General features: G+C 38.7%; 1 protein-coding gene across 7 annotated transcripts in view; it reads right to left on the minus strand.

The window, feature by feature from the left end:
* The window catches only part of LOC142398773 (receptor-type tyrosine-protein phosphatase mu), a 168,346-nt gene that overhangs the window by 115,719 nt on the left and 27,438 nt on the right, over positions 1-25,189 (minus strand). For all 7 annotated transcript variants that reach the window (XM_075482936.1, XM_075482941.1, XM_075482940.1 and 4 more), the window contains exons 2-3: positions 15,854-15,976; positions 2,981-3,255 (exon numbers count right to left, since the gene is read on the minus strand). In XM_075482936.1, the coding sequence (XP_075339051.1) occupies positions 2,981-3,255; positions 15,854-15,976 (398 nt within the window). The remainder of the gene's footprint in view (positions 1-2,980; positions 3,256-15,853; positions 15,977-25,189) is intronic.

A 25,189-nucleotide genomic window follows, 5' to 3' on the forward strand; every position in this document is an offset into this window, starting at 1 on the left:
ACTTGAACATATTATGGGACTTATCGCCACCATATAAACCAGTAACTGTAGGATAAATGGACATTTTGTACTTGTGTTTTGATTTTTGTTTGATGCACCATAAAACGTTCCCTGATATGATTGTCAGTTTTATTAGATTTGTTCTTCAAAATAAAATATTTCTCTCTGAGTTCCAACAGCTGTCCTGATTTACATCATTTAGTTGACTTTACTTTGTAATTAGTATATCCGGTCCTTACTACCCTTTAACAAATTACACTTAATTACATCCATTACAAAATACAACTTCTATTCTGCTTTACTTTTTGCATGGTTTGCATGATTTTTATCAGTACGTTTAACTAAGTGGGTTTTACAGTGTACAATTTTGTTTGTGCAAAGTAACCTGTTGAAATTCAGTCTCTGAAATATGCACACTTTATAGTCCATATTTAAACTTTCGATATAACTTACTATTTAAAAATATTCCTTTCATAACTGTTGACTCTAAAAGGGCAAATACCTCAAACCTGAATAATGTTAACACTGGTGAATATTCCTTTTAATATGTCATCTCTTCCATAAAAAAAAAATGCTGTTGCTTTTAACACTTGCTTCGTGTCTAATGTGACTTTGGTGACATGTCTGTTGCACTCTATTATTAGATCATTTTTAAAATCAAGTGCAACTGTGCATGACTAACTTGACACTATTTTAAGGGCCTAGCTCTCTTGCAAAACAAATGGTCCTGAGCTCTGAGGGAGGGCGTGTACCAGCAGAATGTTTGAGTTATGTGCTTCTCGGTCTGCAGTGTGATAAAAAGGGAAACAGAATGCCAGTCCCTTCCCAAACACAGGGTGTGGTCCATAGACTCATTACACCACACATGCTACAGCTACACATGTTTTGCATGCCATTATCCCTGAAATACAAACCTGCACGATCCAGCATCTTGTATATATTAATGGTCAAATCCCATGTATGGTGTCACCTAGAAATTCGTGCCCTGCTGGTTACACAAAGATACATCTCTGAGATTCCTTTTGTAGCCTAGGAATGTGGAGAAGGAGATAGTTACCATTGTCATCTGGGAGGCAAGATGCCTTCAGATAGGGTTGTCTAATTATAAATTTCTTTTTTCGTCTTACGGAATATGAAAGTGGATGTCTTGGGTGCCAATTATGGCCTCATTACAGGCTAATTTAAAGGAAATTAAAAGGCCAACCTCTCCATATATCGCCACCAGACAAATTAACTGCCCCCCACACTCTAATTGAAATCCTTTGTTTGTGCAACAGACATCAGTCAGCCTGCCTAATAGCTGTGATATAATTGATTCCAACATCAATGATAGTGCAGTGCATAATTGGGCCTGACCCACACCAAAAATATTCACATGGGGCAAGGCTGCTGATGTCACAAGAAAGTTCATCCGTCTCATTTGTCAGAGAGATGGACAGCGAGCCCAGCGTTCAGTGTCTACATCACTGCACTGGTGATCCCTTTGGGACTTTGTTAAGTACAACATTACAGCGGGATTGATTAGCTCTGCCATGAACTCTGCTGTATTAGCACTGAGACAGATGAGTACATTTAGGTCATATGGACACAGTGCACAATTTGAATGCTATTTGCACAATATAAATTGATTCATATTATTTTGCAAACTGTTCAGGTTTTCAGTTTTTGAAAAATGCACGACAATCTCAATTAAAGGTTCTAGAGATAGCCTAACAGAGGAGTAATTATCAAAGGCAGATCGGCTGGAATGATGACTAAAAGCCGTACCGGTAATTAAAAAATAATTTCCATGTATCAGGTGGCTTCCCTTTGACAATTTCGTAGGTTGCTATGCAATTAAAGATACCTATAATTAGTGCCATGTTTTTAATTAGAGAGAATTTCAAGCAATGGCCTCCTTACATGACAGATTGTTGCTAAGATCATTAGCATCCGCACATTTACCCATGATGTCAATTTGGGTCTAGAAAAATTACAAAAGGAAGGCAGACCCTCCACTTGGGGTTTGAAAGGCAGCAGATGCTGGGATTTTACCCTTAACACCCACCAGAGCATTGTCAGTCATCGTGGGTCTAAATACTCGACCTACGTATGCAGAGGTTTGCTGAACTCAATACAGCCAACTTCAAGTCAAAGAATTCAGGCATTTTGCCTGGTTCATCGAACTGATCAAAAGTTAAAGGCAAAGCATTTGCTGAAACTGTGTGCAACAGTTAGTAAAAATAGCATCAAGGACCGAAACATTATTTCTGAATAACAAGTTGAGCTTTAAAACAGGCTTACTGTTTCATGTCTGAAACCAATCTGAAAATATCTGATCAAATCAGCTTTGTATGATTATCTCAAACAAGGTCGTCCTCTTCTTATTTCCCTTTTTTGTCCATGGACCTCTCATTAAAACTTCCATCCAGAATTCAGCTGTGAGAATCTCAGTGGTATGCCTTGTTAACTAAGTTATCAGAGTGGCTATGATAAGCAGGCAGGAGGACTCCCCTCAGCTCCAGTGTGGGCCAGCTCTACCAAGCCATAATGAAATAATACACCAAAGGGCCGGCTCCCATTGGGAGGTTAAGGGGTCTCCCTGCATCAATTAACATTTGGTGGACTCGTGGAACAAGTCTGACGCAGACTAATAGCCAGGCAAGTGTGAAATCACCTTGCCCTAGCCAGCAGTCATGTGCATTGGTAAGTGAAAATGAGTTTTCAGAAATGGAAAAAGAAAACTGGCTCAGATGGAAGGGGAAGAGAACAGATCACCATGGATACCGAGGCAGCCACTGAAATCATTGATCTCAGGTGTTTTGAATGGGCTATTGTGCAATTGTTTAGAGCTTCTCAGATAATAAATTTGTCATGTTCCACCCAATAAAAAGGGCTTTAATTAGTTTTTGCTAAACTATAGAGGTTACTTACAATGGGCAGCCTACTTCTTTAGAGAAGTTGTACAAAAGATAGCCTGATTTCACCAAAGTTTTCTCACCTGGTAGAAGTTGGGCCAGTAGGTGCTGATGGCCAGCTCCACCTGCCCCCATGATCGAGAGGCTGGGCCTGACACATTCCAAATTGGCATCCCCATGGGACTGTTGTTTTCTTTGATATATACATTTAGGTGACCTGGGTGGCTGTTGTCTCTTCCTCCTATGTAGTAGTGGAAGATAACGCAGTGCGTGTCATTCTCCTTCAGCTGAGGTGTCAGCAGTAAAGCCCTCTGCCCTGCGAAGCGACCCGATGTGTTCACCATCATGAAGGCTGACCCTGTAGATGTGAAGAAAAGGGGAGGACCGTGAGTTAAGTGGTTTTCATCCAGCTGGAAGTAAAAAGCAAACAGGCAAACAGATTTTCAGTAAAAAGGCCAGCGAAAAGCTAAAAATCTTGCATAACCTGGATCTGTTGGCATTTAAAGGCATGTAATTATAAACAAAACAAACCTTCCCTGAACAATCAAAATACCAGCAACTGTGTCCTGAGGTCCAACAGCGACGAAATAAAAGACTAATCTGATAAAGCATGTGGAGGACAAGAAAATGGCTGTTCACAATCTGAGCCTCTGACCTTTGATGAGAAAAAGCTATTATCTCTGGACTGATTGAAACCATCTCATCATTACCATTCATCAATAAACAAAGACTTACAGTACAGTAGAGAGACTAGGAAAAAATGGATATTTGAGAAGAGCGTTTTCCCTCAATGACAGAGGGAAGGGGAAAAATGAGAAATCAATAAGCTAAAACCTATTTGCCAAGAAAGCCCCATTTAGATTTTATCACTTTGCTTCAATATTAAAGGTTAATCTAATTCTCTACCCTCTTGCCAATAAAACACAAGTGAGAAATATTATATTGGCAAACTTTCAAGGAGATGCAGAACACATTCTATTTGTCATCATCTTATTTAGCTTGGCGTTGGTAATGAGATGGCACAAATTGTAACAGCTTTGAGACACAGCCAAAAGAGATTTCGTTTATGTTGAAATGTAGTTTTTTTTTTGGTATTCTGCTGATGGCTGGAAGGCACATAGAGGTGAAGCAAACAACCTGTAGGCAAAAAGCTCTGCAAGCTCAGCGCCGCTGCGTGTGAGGCAGAGCTAAATCTCTGTCATTACATTTAACATGTGACGCTTCACTCAGATATGGTCTTAAAACGGGTGAATACCGCCAACTAAATAAGCAGGCTTGGTTGCCGAGTGTGTCAGCCAAACAGCCTCTCACAGAATCCTATTTTTTTCCATGAATGACTCGAGCTTGCCCACTTGTCTTGTTGTGCTGCTCTTGTAACGCTCACCAATTCCATCTGTCTCCAGCTCCAGATAATGAGTTGGGGGCTCTGTCATGTTTACACAATGAAACAGGAGGCGAGGGAGCAGAAGAGGAGGAGGAGGAGCAGTGAAATGTGATGACACAAAGTCAGCTTAACCGGTTCTGTTTGTCAGGTACCAACAGTTGCTGTTTTAAATGATCTTTACATGTTTTGGGTCATCGGGAGAATCACAAATAACAGGGGGATGTACGCTGAGCCTTGCTTTGAAGAATAATGCTTGTGGTGCGGCTCACGTTTGACTGTGGATCACATGTGTTATATGGATGACAAATGCAAGACAGATGATGTTTGTTGGAATGTCGGGACACGCTGTGAACCAAATATCCATGATAAGAATAGAAGAGTGAAGGAAATCAGAGTCAAAAATTCTTTCTGATAACAAGAAGCGAACACGATGGAAACTTGAAGAAAATCAATTCATTAAAAAAAAAGTGATTCAATCGCTCAGATTTCACCATTGTGCAGCCTATAGTGTGGTTTCCCTACTGATGACTGTGGATTAATGTGTGTGCATTGAAGTAAAGTCCAAAGTCCATTATAACATTTTCCCGTATTTATTGTAATAAAATACATTTTTGTGATAAAATACAAGTTGTGATTACATTTTGCTGCACCGAAAACCAAAAATATTGATGTGACAACAGAATTGCTTTATGCTGAAAATAAATTGATATAGTGGTAAATTTGTCCTTTACATTCATTTAACAAGTTGTTTTTTTAAAGTTTGATTTACAACTAACAAGAATGAATCACTTAACAAAGCTAAACTCAATGCATTTACATCATCTAAGAATATATCAGTATAGTCAATAAAACAAGTGATTTTATTTATTTTTCTGATTGTATGTTATGTATTGATTTTTGTTTTATTTTCTGCACTTGATCACATGATCATTACTGTGGACATATTCCAGAACTATATATATATATATATATATACAGATCAAGGGCGTAGGAATGAGTTTAACATTAGGGGGGGACACATATCGGAAACCTGACAGATATGTCATGAATTAATGAGCACAAATTTTATGTGAAGCACTTTGAATTGTTTTGTACATGAAATGTGCTATAAAAATAAATTTGATTTGATTTGACAAATGCGCCTGTCTCCAATTGGGGGGGGGGGACGTCAGTTTCCAAGCCTATGATACAGACATATATCTATATATAGATATATATGTGTAAATATGTGAACATATACAAACACAACTGCTTACAACTCTCAAGCGCCCGGTACTGGTAGAGAACCTGAGCTTGAAAGAGTGACCATCCACAAGAAGGGCAAGTGTAATGTTCTTTGTTGTTTTTAATATGTATTTTACTTACCAGTTCTTAAAATTAAGTAACAACAACAACACATGACATATTACACTGTGTAATTATTGATTTAACAAAAACTAAAGCTAAAATGCTGAGGCAGTGTATGAAAAAGCCTACAGAACAACCTTTAGCAGCAACAGCTTGAAGTAATCATTTGTGTGGCTGTGGTGGAATGTCTTTACAACGTTCATTGAGATTTGGGAACATTTGTTCATGCACAGCTTTCTTAAAGTCCCACCACAGCATTTCAATTGAGCTGAGGTGTGAACCTTGACTGGACCATTGGAACACCTCGATTTTTTTCTTAGTCAGCCATTCTGCTCTCAGGTGTTTTGCAGTTTCCCTGAGCATTGCATAGTCTGACCTTGGGTTGAACTTGCTGGGACATCCACTACTGGGAAGATTGTTAAACCCTATTGAATGTTTTCCACTTGTGAAAAATCATTTTCACTGCAGAATGATGGACTCAAAATTGTTTGCACATGGCCTCATAATCCCTCCCAGATTGATGGGCAGCAACAGTTGCTTCTCTAATATAATTACTGATGTCTCTCCAACTTTGCAATTTGTTAGTACACACCTGAATGCTCCAGACCTGCAAACTAACTGAACTTCTGCGTTTATAGAGGTGCTCACAACTGCTGATAATCAGCTTATCGAGTGTATTTGATTAGCAGCAGTGGGCTGCTACTGACCCTCTTTATTCTGATGGAAGCAGTAAGGGTGTACTTACTTTTTCACACACTACTACTGCATTTTGGCTTGAATTTGTGAACTAAATAATTAAACAGTATATGTCATGTGACGTTTATCTTTCATTCTTACGATGTCCCAACAAGTAAAACCTTAGAATTGAAAGAGGGTGTAGTTTGTTTTTCACATAACTGCATTATTCAATTTCAGTTTGTCCCTGATTCCCATGTGAAGTCTAATATTTTCTGAGGATAACCCGGAGTTGTGTACAGAACATGAAGAAGGCCATCAGATGAGTTGAGACACTTGCTTCTCCAACCTCAATCAGGTACCCCTATATGAGGGCTCTAAGGTCCCTTTAATAACGTTCAGCCATCTGCTCAAGTGCTCAAAGCAGTTTTGTTTTTCGCTTTGAGGCATCAGCAACCCTGGGTGTCACATGAACCAGCTCTAATAATCACTTGATGAATTGTTCAGTTGTAGCTCATGTTACAAAGACAAAGACGCTGGCAGCACAGCTTTCCTGGATGATTAAAACAGACTGTTTATTTCAACAGTCATGTTGTGACTGTGTTGCTTGGGAGACTTATGCACAGCACTGCTCTTTGTTGGTAATCAGAAATGAATGAATATTTTTTTTACGACCACGTTCATGATATATTAATAAAACAAAAGGTACAATATGTAATGCGTATGAAGTCACATATTATCAAATAGTACTTTATACAGGGCTAAGGCGTCAACATAAAATGACTTCACAGAGCTACTAATGTAAGTAGATTATGTCTTCTTTGCCATCAGGCAGGTTGCAGTACTGTGGCAGTGTGGATATGAAATCCCTGTCAGCAAATTTGAGACCCACAAACTGTCTTAATTTGGGTCAGTGAACCCAAACACAACAAGGGGGAAACTTATCTTCATTTCTCATCCATTGACCACCACACAACAGAAGGGAACAGTATTTCAAGTGACAATAAAAACACCTCATCATACCTCCGTTGTCACTGTCTAACAACAGTGAAGAAGATGACAGGAGATCATTGATTGTCATTCAGCTTCTATGCTCTCAGAGCCTAATGACCACATACTCTGCAGGACCTGCTACACCATGACAAGCTAATTAGCCAGTGAGACTAAGAGCAAATTATAATGACACTGTGTTAGTGCTGCACTAATGTGCTAGTGATGCACAGGGGTGTTTTCTCTCACCACCTCTCTTTTTTCTCTATCTCTTACGCCTTAACAATGGCGTGTTTGAGACCAATTAAAAATAGAGGGCTCTCGGCACACACTAAGCCCGTCTCTGCAACTCCGTAAAGGCCAGGGCTCGGCTATTGTCTAAGGTATTCAAAGGAACAGATTTATTATTATTCCAATGTAGGCCACCTTCACCCTCCATTACAATGATGGCTGGATGTGGAGAACATGGAAACTAGTGTAAAAAATGAATGGGTAGAAGATGAAGTGTCCCTACTGCAGATGCTACACACATTCAATGTTGCTGTTCTTCAAAAATGAAGGCCACTCAGCTGAAATAGAAATGTGTTACTTTCATTATGCTGGAATATTTTTGACAGTGTTAACAAGGACACTGTGCCTGAATTAAAGTTCCACAAAACATCATTATATGTTACACCGTGTATCACATAAATTCTGCCTTTGATTGTTCTGACAAGTTGCTGGCAGAGGCCGTAAATTAAACAGTGCCAAAAAAATTGCCTGTTTCACTAGATTCCTCTCACTGGATGTGTTTAAGGACATTAAGTGCTTTCTAAATGTTTCTAGTTTTTTTTCAAAGCACTGAGTTCATGAAGTATAACTCCAATTACAAAAAAGTTGGGTTGCATTGTAAGATGGAAATAAAACAAATAGCAATGACTTACAAACCTCGTAAACCCATGAAAACACAGAAAATACATCAAATATTGAACTAACAATGATCCGTAAATGTCTGGGAACTGAGGACACCAGTTGGTGTACCAGTGGAAGAAGAATGCTGCCCCATTCTTGTCTGATACGGCATCATCTGAAGGAGTGCATAAGTTGCTAAACAGTCTGTATATACCTTACCGCTTGGATGGTACTCTTCCAGATGTGCAAGTTCCCAGTTCAATAGGCACTAATGCACCCCCATATCATCAGAGATGCAGGCTTTCCAACTTTGCACTGGGTGTGTCCAGATTCTTTTAATCTGTTGATGTTATTATGAACTGTAGATAACGACACATTCAAAGTCATTTTACATTGAAACATTATTCTGAAATTGCTCGACAATTGGTAGACAGTGTTTTGCAGATTGCTGAGCCTCTGCTCACTTTTACTTCTGAGAGACTTATTGTCAATGAATCTAATTGATTGCAACATATTTATTCTGCTGTTTCTTTCACGTATCATTTCCTTTTCCAGCTTTTTGTTACTTTCTCCCAACGTTTTTGACATGCGTTGCTGCGGTCAATTAAAAGAATTAGCTAATATTTTTCATGAAATAGTTAAATGCCACAATTTTAACTTTGATATGTTTTCAGTGTTCCATTATTAATGTAAATTTGACTAATGACAATACATTTTTTAATCAATACAGCATCCCAACTTTTTTGGAATCTTCTCTGATGTATAAGTATGAATAAAAAGCTGCTGCTTTAGAAGCTGAATGTATGGTCCAATCCACAATGTGAGAATAACCCACCTGTGATCCAACAATGACAGATTTAGCGGTTTAATGGTACTATGACCCATACATAGAGAATCGTGGATATACTCCAGGGGAAGGCTTCCATCAGGTTAATCCTTTGCCCTGACAGCTCAGTAAACTGGCAGAGCAGTTTTGAGTTGGCCAGAGTTTGTGTCTGTCCAGATGGGAAGAAAATTTCCTTCTGGAAGAAAATAAGCTGATGGAAACAGCTAATCTCTAAATGAATTGTGTAAAGAGTTTAATTTTGTTGTAAAGAGTAATGACTATTATCCATTCATGGCCTTGTGAAACTATCTGACTCAATTTATAATTCTATCAGTGTGGACAGACCACATTTCCTTATTTTCTGCAGTATAGTCTCAAATCTAGAGGATGTCTTTCAAGTCTAGAGTATGTCTCTGTTAGTAATCATTGTTTGAAGCAAAGTTGGTGATGAAGTAGATATTGAACGGAGACCTAACTCAAATATAAGAGGAATCCTCGCCTAGAATTTTCTATTGTTTATTAGAAAACCTGAAAAAAAGTCCTTTAAAAAGAAGAAGGCTGACCTTCCTTAATATTTGAAGTCCAATTCAAGTAGTTTTAAATCCTGTAAAAATCCATCTGTGTACCATGAATTGTACATCTAAAAGGTTGTAACCTGCAAGTAGACAGAATCAGTTGGTGCTTGTTCCTCCAAACAATCCAACATACAGGCTGCAATACACAAAAATAGTTTTATGGCTGCATATGGAAACCTTCTTTTTTACCTTTGGCTTCTTCACTTAAATAGAAAGGAAAGTTTCCTTAAGAGGAATATGGTCTGATATCATTTAGTTTTCACAAATCAGCCGCTGACTAATCCTGATCATCAAAGTCTATAGGTTGAAAGTATTTAGATTAATTATAAATTGAGTGATGGTCTGAGCAGAAGATAAGATGAGCAATAATGACTAGCGCTCATTATTTCTCCTCCATTCAGGTCCTGAACTCTGTGAAAATCATTATGTGGGGGATATCAGAATGAAGGGGCGCTCTTTAAACCCAAACCCTCCAGGTCTCATTTGCTAATAAAATTCACAGAGGTCACCACCGCGGAAAAGCATGGCTGCCGCTTCGGAAATGTCAATGAAGACAGGGCTATTCTCACTGTCTGCTACCAATCAAAAATGCTCTCGCTGTGAGGGTTAGGCTGTTAATGTGAACAGCCGTGGCCTTCACTCAATTTTCCAGAACTTTCCCCGTGTCCTCTGGAACATGAAAGGAGCCTGATAAAAATAACACTGAATAAGTTTGGGCTCTCCTTATGATGGAGCTGGCAGGCTTATTTTACGGAGTCAAACAGATTCACCCAAAACCATCCATCATGCAGAACACGTTTAAGCCCCGTTACTTTAGTCGGTTGGAACACCTGACCCTTATTATGTTCCCTGGCAGCATCCTTTGTTGCTGCATGTCAATCAAGCGCAATCCCTAATGGCCTAATATGTCATCTTAATATGCTGTACGCTCTATTGGTGCTCTGCTGTAATAAATGGGTCGTATAATGGCCCATTTGCCTGATGCAAAACCATTACACAACAGAATCTTTACATGAGTCACATAGCAGCTGTAATTGTACCATGCACGCTTAAGAAATAGAAAAGATTAAATATGCAAATATGTCCTCCATCATGTCAACACATGTGCCATCTTAATATTGTTTATCATAATGGGTGACCTTGTTTGATCGGACCAAGGCGCAATTTTTAAGCCAACGAACATGCTACACTGAAAATCGCAGACTCTCAAACCCAGGAATTAATTCACAAATTGATCAGATGTTAACCTAACAACCTTGCCAACACCACAAGGTATGATTTCTACACATTGCTGTGAATGGCTCAAAAGCAATTAGCTCATTTTCACAATATGGTGCCCCTCTCTGAGCAAACAGCAAATCCCGTCTTTTGCTGATCTGATTTAAATTCTGATTGAATTTCTGACGTCCTTCTGTCCACGGGTGTTCTCACCTCTCAAATTCTAAGTGGCTCTCCCTTTAGTTTTTCATTTGAACAGCACATTCAGCACCACGAACAACACCTGATGTCCAGGTAAAGCAGAGAAGCTTTGTAGATTAATTAACTCCTGACTGAAAGGGTCAAAAAGGTGAACAGTTTTCTTTTTAAGATGAGATTTTATCCATACACAACAGCCAAACTCTTATAGAGCCCCATTCTATGTTTTAGAGTGAGCTGCATTTGCATCATGAAGGCCAAATGAAGAAAGAACTCAGAGAGAAGATCACCGTTACCCTATGAAGAACCTCATTCTGCCAATCCTTCCCCATTGTCTAGGTATCACTATCGACCAAGGACATGCTATCAAAACAAAGACCCTGTGCAACAGTGAGACAAAAACATTCAATTTCTCTCCCGCAACATATTTATAGCAGACATTAAGAAGAAAACAATAAGTCATTTAGCTAGAGCTGCATTTGCTATTGTGCCTTGCAGAATACAAAAACACTAATTAATCTCAGTTAGAGGACCTTCTTTCTCCTCCTCTTGCCATTATTCCCCAGAATGAGTCTCAGGGGAGAGGCAGGAAGCAGCAGCCTACTGCTGGCAATGTCCAAAACACCATCACAGAAGAGGCAGCCACTGCACCAGCTGGGGCTCACTAAAAACAGCTTCCCTCTTAATGGCATGTGGACATCCCCACTCACATCACTATTCAACAAATTCCCCCATCAAGTCTGTTGCACCACATTGGGGATCTTATAACTACAGAGAACAAATTGGAAATAAATAAATTCTTAAAGAAATTACAAAGAAAAAAAAAGCATCCATCTCTATTCTGTTAAGCTCAATGAATATTGGCTTAGATGGTTTTAGGCCAGAACAGATGAGGCTTGTTGGTTTTAGCAGAACAGTCAGTTACAGTTCTGCTCAGGGTTTTCTCCCATTGGCTTGGGAGAGGAACACACTTGGGAGTGCCCAAGCAGAAAAAGCAGAGCCTCAGAACTGGGCTGAACCTCCCTAAAAAGGAGCCAAACCATGCAATCAGCACTGCATGGAGGGATAAACAAGGCGACTCTCCATCCAGACGTAGCAATTAGGCAGAGAGTACATCATCATAAACAGCCAAGAGTTTCAGACACTGTTTGTCTCCTCTTCGTGTGACCAAGAGGCTTGTTTTCCTTGTTGCATTTCATTTCACTTTTCTGTCTTGATATGCTTATTTACATACTGGGATGGAATTGGGCCAGTTTGGTCTTTGATTGTTGTATGAGCTTTGTAGGATGAGGGAGAGTCCACAGCAGGCTCAGATCTTTAACGCTCTGCGTGAGTGAATTCTCTACACTTACCACACCCTCATCATATATTGATTTCACAAGCCTTTGATACATGTTTTTTCATGCAAATAACAGATAATGCACAGCTTTCACATCTGAATGTTATTAACCTCTAAGAGAAAGAAAAAAAAAATCTTCTTATGCATGAAAGAAATTCGTATCAAGTGTAGTTTTTCCATTTGAACTTTTCATGCAAACGATTTTGTGTTACAATATAGGAATTTGAACCATAGACAGACAGGAATGTCAAGCAGGGTGACTCTGCAAAACTAGGCTATGCTTAAAGCTATGCTTAAATTTTGCACCATTAAAGAATGATGCAAAATTTACAAAAAAAAAAAAAAATCATCGACTCATGTAGCAGATACAATGTGTTACAATTCAGGAAAGATTGGTGTTGTGGCAATACAAGGTTAAAAAATGGCTATGGTTAGACAAAAAAAAGATAGATTGGGTAATTCAGAGGAAGATTGTGGTTATGGTTGATAAAAAGTTGAGCGCAAACTGCAGAAGGCTGGCTCTTAAAAAGTCAAACATCCTGCACCACCCCGAACTTCACTTTCTTACTCTTTGCCTCGGGGAGCACCGCTTCCCATTTTGCCATCGAATTAAGAAAATAAGCTTTAACTTGGATAAAGCGTTCAATCATCCTAGATTCTTAAAGAAGACTGGAACTGTAGTCGACATGAGAGTTGGACAGTTAAAACTCCTGAGAGATTTTATTTGTTTGGAGACCTCAGAGAAGAAAAGACTTCGAGCATCATTTAAATCACACATTCACAGTGACACTGAGAGCCCCCCTATTTGGACAGATACTGTCTGTAACAAATTCTAAAAGTGCTTGAGGAAGTAATGCCTTCTGTTCTTTGGTTTGAACATTGCCACCTCAATTGCCTTTCCAATATGACACACCAGGAAGGATAACAATCTTTTGTGTGAGTATGATAAGGTTGTTATGTGAAGATTCATCAGTGTGAGTGGAGAGTAAGACTGCAATCAGAGGTGAGATAGCCCTTCCAGCAGTTTGGATTTCACCTAAATGCACCTTAATGCATTTTTACCCATGAATCCCCGCTCTTGTAGTTGTAAAACAATTTTACCTGTCAAGTATACTACATTTCACATCCTTTTCAGTGTGGTCAAAGAGGAGAAATTGAAATTCCGCACAGCGGGTTGAGTGCTCACACTGTGAAATGGAGAAAGAGTGGCAACCTGCTAATTACGCGCAATTCAAGTTGCATAGGTACAAAACAAGCCTATCTGAAGTATACTCAGCCTGGGAAGCCCGATCAGGGACACCTCTTAACCAGAAATGGGATTTTAATTAGATCTGTTAAATTTAGACGGTGCACAAAGTGTCAATTTGTAGGTCAAGGCTTTTCCAGATTTCTCTGTAACCTTTGCCCAGTGTCCATGTGTACTGGCATTAATCAATTGCGATGATAAAAGGAGACACTTCCCTTTTGGTGGAAAGTAATTTCTCTGGGGTAGTTTAACACATATCATGCTGATGTGTACACACACACACACACACACACACACACACACACACACACACACAAACAGGTCTGGGCACAGGCTGCTTAAAATTAGTGAGGGTCTGCTAATTAATTCCCTTTCTGTCACTGGCAGGGGGGGGGTGTCCAATGCAACATAGATTAGGCATCAGATAAAAAGGGAAAACAATATCCATTATTTTTCAATGCTGCTTTAACATGAGAGAAAAAAAAGAAACACCATTCCATTAGTCTAATTCCTAAGGTTCCGTCTCCTTGGTGGAGGCGATGTCTTTGCATTTCAAATCAAATGAAAAGCGATCAATGGAACATTAAGTCGACATATCGTGTGTGACAGACACAAAATGCAGGGAGGGCATTTTAATACATTTCAGTATGTGACCGATGGATAGATCTATTCAATTAAAAGTATTCAAGTACGTTGACGCAATCTGAAGCTATTCAATCTGTTGATATGGCTGTCTTAAAGATGCACTGTGTCGGAGACTTTTAAGGACAGAACACCAACATTGCACATTAATAGCAAACAAAAAAGTGTTGTTAACTCTAGAGGTAGTTTAAATAGTATTAGTCTTCATATGCTCACAAGATTAAATAGTAATGCATGCACATATAAGCTGTAATCAGTATTTATTACTCTATTTTATGGAACCTAACAGTATATTATAATTATAGTCAGATTTACAGCCCAATCAGACAAATGCCTTCTATGAACAACTAAATCATGAGACTGAAAGGGCCACTTGGTGATAAATGTCATTCCCAGGAAGAAAAGAAAAAAAAATTGTCACATAAATGTGCTGTCCAATTGCATCTTTGGGAAATGTATGATTATTGTGCACAAAGCATGATTTCTTAGGCCAAGCAGTGTTTTGTTGTTTTCAAGCATTCTTAGGGGTAGTTTTTGCCTTTTTGCAATACATCATTATTCCCACAAACCCTTTCTTCTTCACGTATTCTAAATGAGAATGAAAAACAGCAATGAAAACCCAGAGGCTGTTGTCTTTCCATCGATCTGGCCATTCTTCTGATTTCTACTAACAACAACAACGCATTTTTGACGAAATCCCAGTTTCAGTAGTTTCTGAAATCTTTGGTTCAAAGTCTTTCAAATCACCTTTCTTCCTTATTCTGATTCTTAGTTTGAACTTCAGCAGATCCACTGACGATGTCTGCATTTTCCACCAACTACAAAAGACTGACAAACAAAGTGAGCCGCATGTACTGCATGTCACACACTGCTTTGCAGTCTAAACCTGTTAAATCAACTTATTTCGCAGCCAGCACATATGCTCTAACGGAAAAAGTTTAACAACAAAATATGTAATGCCTATATGAAAATTAAAAAGAACTAGATTTGGTTCACAAAGTGTTTTGTTGCATTAATTCAAAGTTATACAAGCTGGGGATAGTTTTCCTCGTACTTTGGTTGCTAAGGAAATAGGAGACTTGTTTATCCACACCGACACAGTGGTATCACTTTCAATTGTAGTTGTAATGACTCCTGCAGCACTTTGTATTAATAGATACAGTGAAGCTATTTAAATGTACTTTTACATTTTTTTTTTTAAATCCTGCGTACATCTTACAAAATCTAATTTAGTAGGTGGTTTCATATACAGCTCATGTCTACAAGCCTAAATACACTGAGTTTTAGTCATGTGATTAGATGATTAGCCTGAATAGATTTGTGTTAACAAGTATTTTAACATATCTAACTGATAAAGCATCCAACTGATAAATCGTACTATGAATGCATGTAAATGGTGCCAGGGCCAAATTTAAAAAATATGAAATGTACTCTTTCTAAAAAAAATTGATTTCTGACTTCAGAAAATAATATACATTTATCTATAAAGAATCTTTGTTCAAAGCAGCTTCTGGGTGCTTTTGACATAAAGCAGTGTCAAATTTGCAGTTTATTGTCATGATGTATTCTCAGTGTGGTTATAGAAGGCTTTCATTTCTTCACAGAGCCCAAGTCACAGTCCTTACCTGAGGGCATCCATGGATCTGATGAAGTCTTCTCTCTAGTGTTGGACTGCTCCCAGTCAAGGTCATCATCTCGGCCTTGGCTGTACCCACATGCTGCCAGCGGCTTCTCAAAGTTACAATCGCCTGTGTCAAAAGGAAGACATTCATATGGTTATACATTTTTTCCATTAACTTGCTGCTCAAATGAATGAATATATAAATTAAATTCCTCGCTTTCTTTTCCCAGTGGTATTCATAATGCAATACGCCAGACAATGAGATACATTTAAAAGACAGAGTGAAGGATTACTGTAGTAGGCGAGGCACAACATACATTACCATCATTAGCAACACGGCAGTCCAATTTCACAATGACAAGTATGAAGTGTCCAAACTCCATCATTGTTAGGCATTATGTTCCCAAACTGCACCACCATCAGGCATAAATTGATTTATTTTCCTTGTCGGACAGAAAACTTTGCAGTTCGTGTGCCCCTATTTCACAGAGCCACTCTAATCCTTTTTACAAGCTGCTTTCAAAATGACAGCAAGCAACCATTAGGGCCAGACTTCAACCAGACTCGGCGTGTGATCGATTAATACAAATACCCCTTTATTCCTCGCACCTTAAAGGCCACACAGAGAATGTGAGAGTTGAGTCTTTTTTTCCCCCAAAGTGCTTTTCAATCCACTCATAAATCTACAATAAAAAAAAAAGAATGTCAGAACAATATGTGGCTGGAAGGAGGTCATGCTGAGAAAAAACAAACAAACACCAAACAAACCAAAAATGAAATGTAAAGGTGGCTTTTCCACTGTATTTGAATGTTTCCAAGAAGGGCAAAAGACGAACAATCAAAATGATACGGTGTTGCTTCAGATTCTTGATTACATAAGGTCTTATGGTTGATAACAGATGTGCAATATATTATTTTGCTACTTGCCAGAAATGAATCCAAATGGTGAATCTGAAATTATTTGCTGGCACATTGCTAATGAGTTTCTAAACACAGATGACATACAAATCTTATTACCTCGGGAATGTCCTTTGAGCCAGAATCTGTGCCAGGCCAAAACCAATATCTCATCTCTTACAAGCTCCCAGTGACATTCTGCTGCATAAAGGCTACAAGCTGGGGTTTTTGTTTTCCCATTTATCTCTGGTGACATTTACAGTGCATGTGCAAATGAGTGGCCAAATGAGGAGAACACAGGATAATTAATACCCTTTTCCACAGGGCAACTGCTGATGATGTATTTGTTGCTTTGACTGTTTTTTGAGGGGGGGTGTAGACGAGCGAGTGATTGCAAAGTAACACAGGTACAAAAATGTTGAGAGCTTGTCCAGAAATGTATTGCATTGTTGAGATGAAAAGATTGTATCCAAGCTACAACACTGCCAGATGAATGATAATTATTGTATTTGTTTGGCAAATTTGTCATCACATGATGTTCGATCAGTAATTCAACTCAGTAATATTATTTTGTGGCGCTAGGTGTGATCAGTCCAGTTTGTCCCGTTTTATGAACAAAACATTCATTCCACAACCGTTTCATTGCCACCCAATCATCCATATTTTTATGGTGACCACAAGATGAATGGATGCCAGTCACACCTCTTCCACTGTGTGCTCAACACAGAAGCCCCTCGGGGTTGTATGCTCATCCACCTCATGTTGACTCTGCATACATGAAGAGAACCCTACTGTGAGGTTTAATGATGACACCATAATCTGTCAAGTTATGAACAAAATTCACGTGGGAAGGGACTAAATTAAACCGCCTGCTGCTACAGCAAAACCACAAATCTGATTGATTTCACAAAAAAAAAACAGGAGGAAAACACACACATGCCTGTTTAAATCAATGCATCTGTGGTGGAGCAGATCAACAGTTTTAGGTTCCTTAGAAGCCATATCACATGGAAGGTTAAAAAAGCTCAGAAATGGCAGTACTGAACTTGTTGTTAATCTTAACTTCTGAACTAAGTTCTTGTAAACTTTTACTGAGGATTCAGAGAAAGCTTCCTTAACTGGATGTAAAATTTAGTCCACAAATTCTGGGATTGGCCCAAACTTGGACAGCTACTGGTAGGCAATATGTGAGGTACTATCTACAGTTGGAAATTATCCAGACCTCATCATATAATTGATGGGAATTCTTCCTCAGGGATGGATGGTACCAATAAGGGGCCAAACAGTTGTTGCCTTCCCCACCCTTCTGGCATGTTGCCAGGTACTTTAGAGATGGAAGGAGGCTGACCCACCCTCAATCTCTCACTGTGCTATCCAACCTGAAGTTAGAAAAGATTAGGTACATATTACAATGTTCTAAAAAAATATTAAAAAGGTATGGGGATGCTTATGATAACCTCTCCACTCAAATAGAAGAAGAAATAGATAAGATTCTAGCCTTTAACATACATGTAGGTTGGATCTCTAATATTCTGCATTTGGATAACCGATACAACTGCTATTATGTGTATATGTGCAGTTATATGGATGAAGTATTGTATCAATTATGAAGTTATCAAGCATTTTTATCTGCATTTATGTGTGCACTTGTATTTATTCACAGAGTTGGTGTGACAGTAAGGGGTTGGAGACATGTGGGGTAGGAATAGCTTTCTTTGTTTTGCTGGTATAATTGGCAAAAATCAGTAAAAGACATATAAAAGAAAGAAAGCCCCCCAACTGAAAACATCACAAACTGGCAACAGTACAGTTCGAATCATCCAATCATCCAGATCATCAAGAATAAAAATCCAGCAAATACAAGTGATATCAGTATGTTTAAATGCACACTTAATAGCTTAACTGGGCTATTTGATTGGACCACTGCCCTTGTCCCAGTATATAGAAGCTTTTTTTTTATGGCAGATCTCTGTCCATCTCTATTACAATAGGTGGCAATATGCCCACTTTAAGCTTGTTAGCAATGGGATGTTTCTGGTTTCTGCTTCTACAAATAATGTAGTTGGTGTCAAATTGATACTATGTGCAGTGGTGAACAAGTACAGCTCTGAATATTTTATAATATAATTTTTACTTTCATTAAAGTGTATGGAGTGATTTGATACGAACTGACAATATCCCACAACTTGTACATCCTTCTGCCATCTGGCAAAAGATATATAAGTATCCATTACCGTAGCACTGGACAGTTTTGGTATTGCTGTGATATGAGGATTTCCCAGTGAGGATCAATCTTTTATTTTTCATGGAATCTTCATTGATATGCCTGATGATTCATTTTGTTTTTAATTTATTTATGACTGGTTGTTTGCAAAGAAAGCAAGAAATTACAAGTAGCTTATTTGATACAGGACTTAAGTACAATTTCAATAATCTTTAGGTACTTTGAGCTATAAAACATTTATTATAAATCAATATACTTGAAGTGTACTTATTTCATCTTCAATACACATCAATATGTAAAGTACTTTGAATAGGCCCATGCAAGTAATCCTTACATAATTATTTCTGAGTATTTATATAAAGGGGAACTGCTATTTTAATTTATGGTTAAAGTAATTATTCTAGCCAAAGACTGTATATAGAAGATACACAAAGGCACCATGATATCACCCAATGGTATAAGGAACAAACAAAGTCGATAGGAGAATGTTTTAAGATAACAGATCAAGAGAGAATGATCATTTTCTCATATAAACTTATTTATTTTTGAGGAGTCACATTTTGCTGGTCATTTGAACGAATCTTAAAGGGTTAAAGGTATTTCTAAATTAGCCTCATTTTTCAGACCCTGAAGTTAAGCTGATTTATTTATAGAGTGCTAAACCTCTGTAAACACCATCTAACTAATTCCAACAAAATATTATTTACATATAATAGTTTTTCCCTTTTATGTATTTTTGCTAAGCTCATTAGTATTCTTGAACATCTGGTAATTACCACTGTATAATGAGACGTGTTTTTTTTTTGTGATGAATCCACCTACTGTATAGAAAATCTGCAGCCTGTGTCATTTTTAAGGTTGTAATGTTGAGTAAGTGTGAGGAGTAACCAGTAGCTGAACTTTTCCCCAAGACTAATCAACAATGTTTACAAGAAAATGTGAGATCCCAATCAATGTGCTCTTAAGGCTCTTAAACTCCCACAGTCAACATGAAGCTGTTCACAGGCCAACAGGAGAAAGCTGTACTTGTCCTCCACGTCTGCGGAGACCCAATGCGAAACTCTAGGCCTGTGAATGCAGAGCTGAAATAGATCATGTACTTCATACTCCGTCAGCTTGCTCTCTAAATAAATAAAAATGTCTCTGCTGCCAAGACGTTACTTGGAGAACATTAACATGAGTCTTTGGCTGCGGTGTCACAGATATTGGCTCTGCTCCATCAATATTTTGACTCAACAAGAACCTCCGCCCTGTGCCACCCGCCGTCCTCTCGCAGCATGGTGGAGCTCAAACAGACCCAAAGAGGTGGCTTTTATTGATGTTTGATATTCAAATCGATGGCACAGGCAAGGAGCTAAATGTATTCGGAGTCAGTGGGTGTGGAGGGAGAATTTTGAACACTGTAGAAATGAAAAGTCTTCAAAAAGAATCCAAAAAGCCGAACCCAAATCTTGCTTAATCTTTGAGACCTTTCATTTTTTCTTAAAATGTCACACTGTTCAATAATAAAATGGGAAAAATGGAGGCAGTTTGAAAAGTCATGCTCTTCAAAACCATCATTAACAGTCTTATTCTATTAATTACTCTCCTGTTATTCAGTTAATCTGAATACAAAACACATTCAAACACTAGAGTAAGAAGACATTAACAAGTTTATTTATAATTTATATTACTCCTTCAAACAAAGACCGTAATGTGACATTTTTAGCAGTATGTGGTATTCAGTACGAAATGAGAATGTATGGTGTTGACTTAAATCGCGCTGTGGATTCTCTCTACTCACATTATTTTTGACTCAATACATATGGATCTGATATCTGAAAACAGAGGGCAGAAACCACCGATACTGCTTTTTAAAAAAAAAAATTCTTTTTTTCTTTTGACCGATGGTCATTGCCGAGAAGACAGGGTACCATTAAAACTGGGTAACAGGGTGTGAACAAGCAATAAATCAATTTGCACTGCTTTGATCGTTGGACAAGGCCCTTGGTGTCAGTATTGGGAAAATCTCCAATAACACCTGCAACCTTTTATTGACCTGCTATTCGCTGAGATAAACTTTAAAGCATCAGGCTCTAGGAGAGATTACATGGCATCATAAGCTCTCTTAAGTGTGTGACTTCCTTACTACGAGTGTCATAAATTGAAAACAAATTATATCCCAGATAAGATGGTGCAAGTCCCCAATACAAACGAGCGCTTCTGTGTCAAGAGATTGTACAAATTCATGCAGATGAACGCATCAGTCAGCGGCATCATAATAGTTCTTCTCTCTGCAGGAGGTGTACATTGCTGCCAGTGTGTGGCACAACCCCTATATAATCAGCCTCAGCAGCTGCTGAAATGGATATTCCAACGAGAGGCTGCCAACTCTCTGAAGGAGATTTAACTTTCAATAAAAGCATCTATGAGGTGTGGGTAGTCTTGGAGTACAGATGAATATGCTCCACTCTGTCAACATTCCTCTTATGAGAACGCTTACAAGGTGGCCCGAGATATGCCATAAAACAATTTATTCCTGAGTGAAAACACACAATGGTCTTTATGTTTTCACACAGAGTGCATTTCAAAAGAAATCTATCCATCTTTTCCTGGGCCGAGCCAGAGGCCAGAATCAATACCTCAACCCCTCAATGCTGGAGCCAATTTCTCCTAAAGATTTTCAAGTCAGACTTAAAAGGCCTTTTGTTATTGCACCTATAACAAAAGTAAACTTTTGGTTTCAAAAGCTGTGTGTTTGTGTGAGTGAAAGTTTGGTGCTGTGGTGGGGAGCTATGCGCACACTGCTCTGAATGCCAGAGAAAATAATTGTAAAAGGACCATGAGGGTAAAAATGAGAGGACTGAAAAGCAGACTTGTGGTTCTCTTCTGTTAATGAGCTTGCACGTTGTTGTTGTCTTCATTGCTTAGGATGTAAAGAAAAATAGTTTTTAATTGGGCAACATGTTGGGCGGCTCATCTGATTGTAACAGCTTTTAATAATCCTGGACATTTTGTGGAGTTTTCTTTTTCTACATTTCATTTTTAGTTTTTTAGTTTTCTGAAAAAAAATGTTAGTTTAGTTATGTTTACTGAAATGTTAGTGTTTTCATTTTTTGCTTTGTTTCCTGAAAGAAAGCTGTCAATTCGCTAAACTTAGTATGAAGACTGGAATCGTCTGTGGGCTGACTGAGGGCAAATCATACTTCTGGCACCTTTAACCCTCATTAATAACCACATATCTCGTTTGTTTTCTATTCACTTTTTTCACTGGCTCTACAGAGGTTAACACACGGGACAATTTTTTCAACTTGTGATCAAGATTTTCTCATATCTGTTTATTTTGTTTATTTACAGATTTTATAATCATTTAACAGGACAAATTGCAGGATGGTCACAATCTGCTCTGTGACTTTGAAAGAAAGATACCATGCTGCAAAGGAGCAAGTTGAATAGCAGTGCCTTGAGTATGGTGTAACTTGCATTGCATAAGATAGAATATCCTCCAAGTGAGGACACTGATCCCTTTTGCAGAGTTGCCACTTGTCTAGTCCCAGTGGCAGATATCATTGCTGAAGACCTTCTTAGTCCATCTGCCAATTCTGCAATTACTAACATTCCAACCTGCTCTGTCGGGCAAGGAAATCGCAGGTCTGCCTTTCGTCCCAATCTGCCTCAACGTCTGCACTTGTTTTAACAAACATCGTGTCTGCTGGCGTCCCCGCAGACTGAAACCACAAGGCAATCTTGGGTAATTTAAAACCAATGTCGACTATCTCCCTCCACCACGGCCAGTTTAGAGCTTCAGAATCCTGCAGCTAAGCCCCTTAGGGACTGATAGGCCTTTTCGCTCTGGCCCTATTTCACTTATCTATTGGCAGCTCCTGCCAAGTTCTATCTCTGCACTGAATTGCATGTATATATACTCTGTTTGGGGACTTTGAACTGTGGGAAGGGATTTAGACAATCAATCACAATATCATTATCAATCACGTCTTGCTGTTCCCCACATTGATTCGAAGGGAAATAAAGAAGTTAGAGTGAAGATTTCCACTGATAATCTGCTTGGCTGAGCCATGTGCTTGTCAGCAATGCTTTGCAAAGTAAAACCGACAAACCACATCAAGTGTTGGGAAGCAAAATCAGGAAAAAAAGTGAACATTGAATTCAAAAGTTAAATCAAGCTATGAATATCTAGTTTTAGAAAACTGTGCACAGATTAATTATTAAAAAAAGAACCAACTTGGCACTATGTTTAGCTCAAAATCCTCTCATTAAAAGAACCTCTTTGCCTTTTCAGGGTATTTTTCCCCTCAACTTGTCAACCAAATATCAACTTGATGAATGTGCTTTATATCAGGGGTACGACATAGCTCCTGATCAAACCCGCCCATATGCATGGTTAGATGTACATCGAAGATGACAGGCAGCCTTCTCCTAAGATATGCTAAATTTTGACAGATGATTTCAAGCTATGTGTGCCAGCGTTCTCTTCCACTGCGCCTGTCAAGAACTTCCAGCAAATGACTTCAAATCCATCTCCATTCTGTATAACCTGCCAGGCACCAATTAAGATGAATATGGATTCCAACTCAGAGACATGGAAGATCCTTATTGTCATTTTCCCCTAAGTAATAAAAATGAGGACTTCGGGCTTGTTCGTGTGGAATTATTTTGCGGCGTACATCAAACATTATGCAGATTTCTATTAATTTGTGATTTGAGTCACAGCCTGCCAAAAGAAATTTCAGGGATTTAAGGCCATGTAGGTACATTTATAGGATCATATTCTATTAATTTTGTGGACTCAGGACAACCACTTGCTTTGCAGAGTGTTTAGTTTACACACTGTGCGGCTCCTCGTGCATCCTCTCTCCGACTTGACAGCAATGAGGGAAGTTAACAATGGCTTCTGTTGTTCCCAGCATCCTCATTCTTAGCACTAGAAATAGAAAGAGTGAGTCTGTCTGTCTCAGTGCCTCTGCCCTCCAGAGAGAGAAAATGATGCTGTTTCCTATTCAGCTTAATGCCTGACAGTGAGAAATAGGCTTGTTTGGTTCCCATTTCCTGCTGTTCAGCATACCCCAAGGAATGATAAGGTGACTGAGCATAAAAGGCGCTTTATTAAAATCACAGTTTGTCTGTTGTACAAGTTAAAACAAAAGAGGAGAAGATGCATGATCAGTGAGATGAGGAGCCTTCTCAGATATTTAGAATGAAAGCAAAAGAAACATCCTGCCGAGTCTGAATACCCTGCTGTTGCTGATATATATCCAGTGCAACAAAGCCAACTTCAGAAGATGGTTTAAAGCAGAATTAACGCTTTGTATTGATTGGCAATTTCAGTTCAATATTGCAAGACAAGAAATTAAAACGTAAGCCATTTTGGTTTCACATCTTATTCATGCGAGATGGAACACTTAACTAAGTCTCAATCCCTTGTTTTCTGTGAAAAATAGATCTATGGAGAGATGAGCCCTTTGGAACAGAATAAGGAGTAGGAGCCCAATCTGTGCTCACTGCCAAAAAGCCCCCAGCTCACTCCAGTAGAAAGAAAAAACACCCTCTATTCCACCGTGGATGACCCTTTAAATTGAACTCTTTAGTCCTCCAAAAACCTGCTAAGTCAACAAACCTTTGAATTGTGACTGAATAGTGTAACAAAAAGGGATAAAGTGCTAATGTGAGTATCAGTTCCCCCACATTCTCGCTGAGTTTTCCAGAGCCTAATTTGTCAAACATGCAAGTAACAATGCCAGAAATGAGCCCAAAGGGAGATTTCCTCCAGAGGAGAGAGTGATTATGTTTGATCATGGAATAAACAAGAGCATTAACACACTTTGTTGCTTTTTCAGAACTGGAACAAATGCTTGTTTTATGTGTGGAGGAGGGAATAATTCAAGGTTGAATGTCAAAGTATTGCAAAATCACAAAAGCTAATTAGAAAATGTAGAGGAATAGAAGAAAGGTTGAATCAATTCCTCTTGAGAGAGAGAAAAAAAAATCTAGGCCACACGGCACCACGTCCGCATTCAGGCAGAATTATCATCTTGATGAAATATCATTATTTTGCTTTTATGTCGTGACATATCCTCAATCATGTAATCTCTTGCCACAGGGCCCACGTCGAGCTTGGAACACCTGGTAAGGACAGACGGTGCACAGGTGGAAGGTGGATGCCTGCACAGGTGAAAGGTTGCCATGAGGATCTGAGCTCTGCCTTGACAGGTGTGGCTCAAG

Source organism: Odontesthes bonariensis, chromosome 14, assembly GCF_027942865.1.
Source record: "Odontesthes bonariensis isolate fOdoBon6 chromosome 14, fOdoBon6.hap1, whole genome shotgun sequence".
NCBI classification, from domain to species: domain Eukaryota; kingdom Metazoa; phylum Chordata; class Actinopteri; order Atheriniformes; family Atherinopsidae; genus Odontesthes; species Odontesthes bonariensis.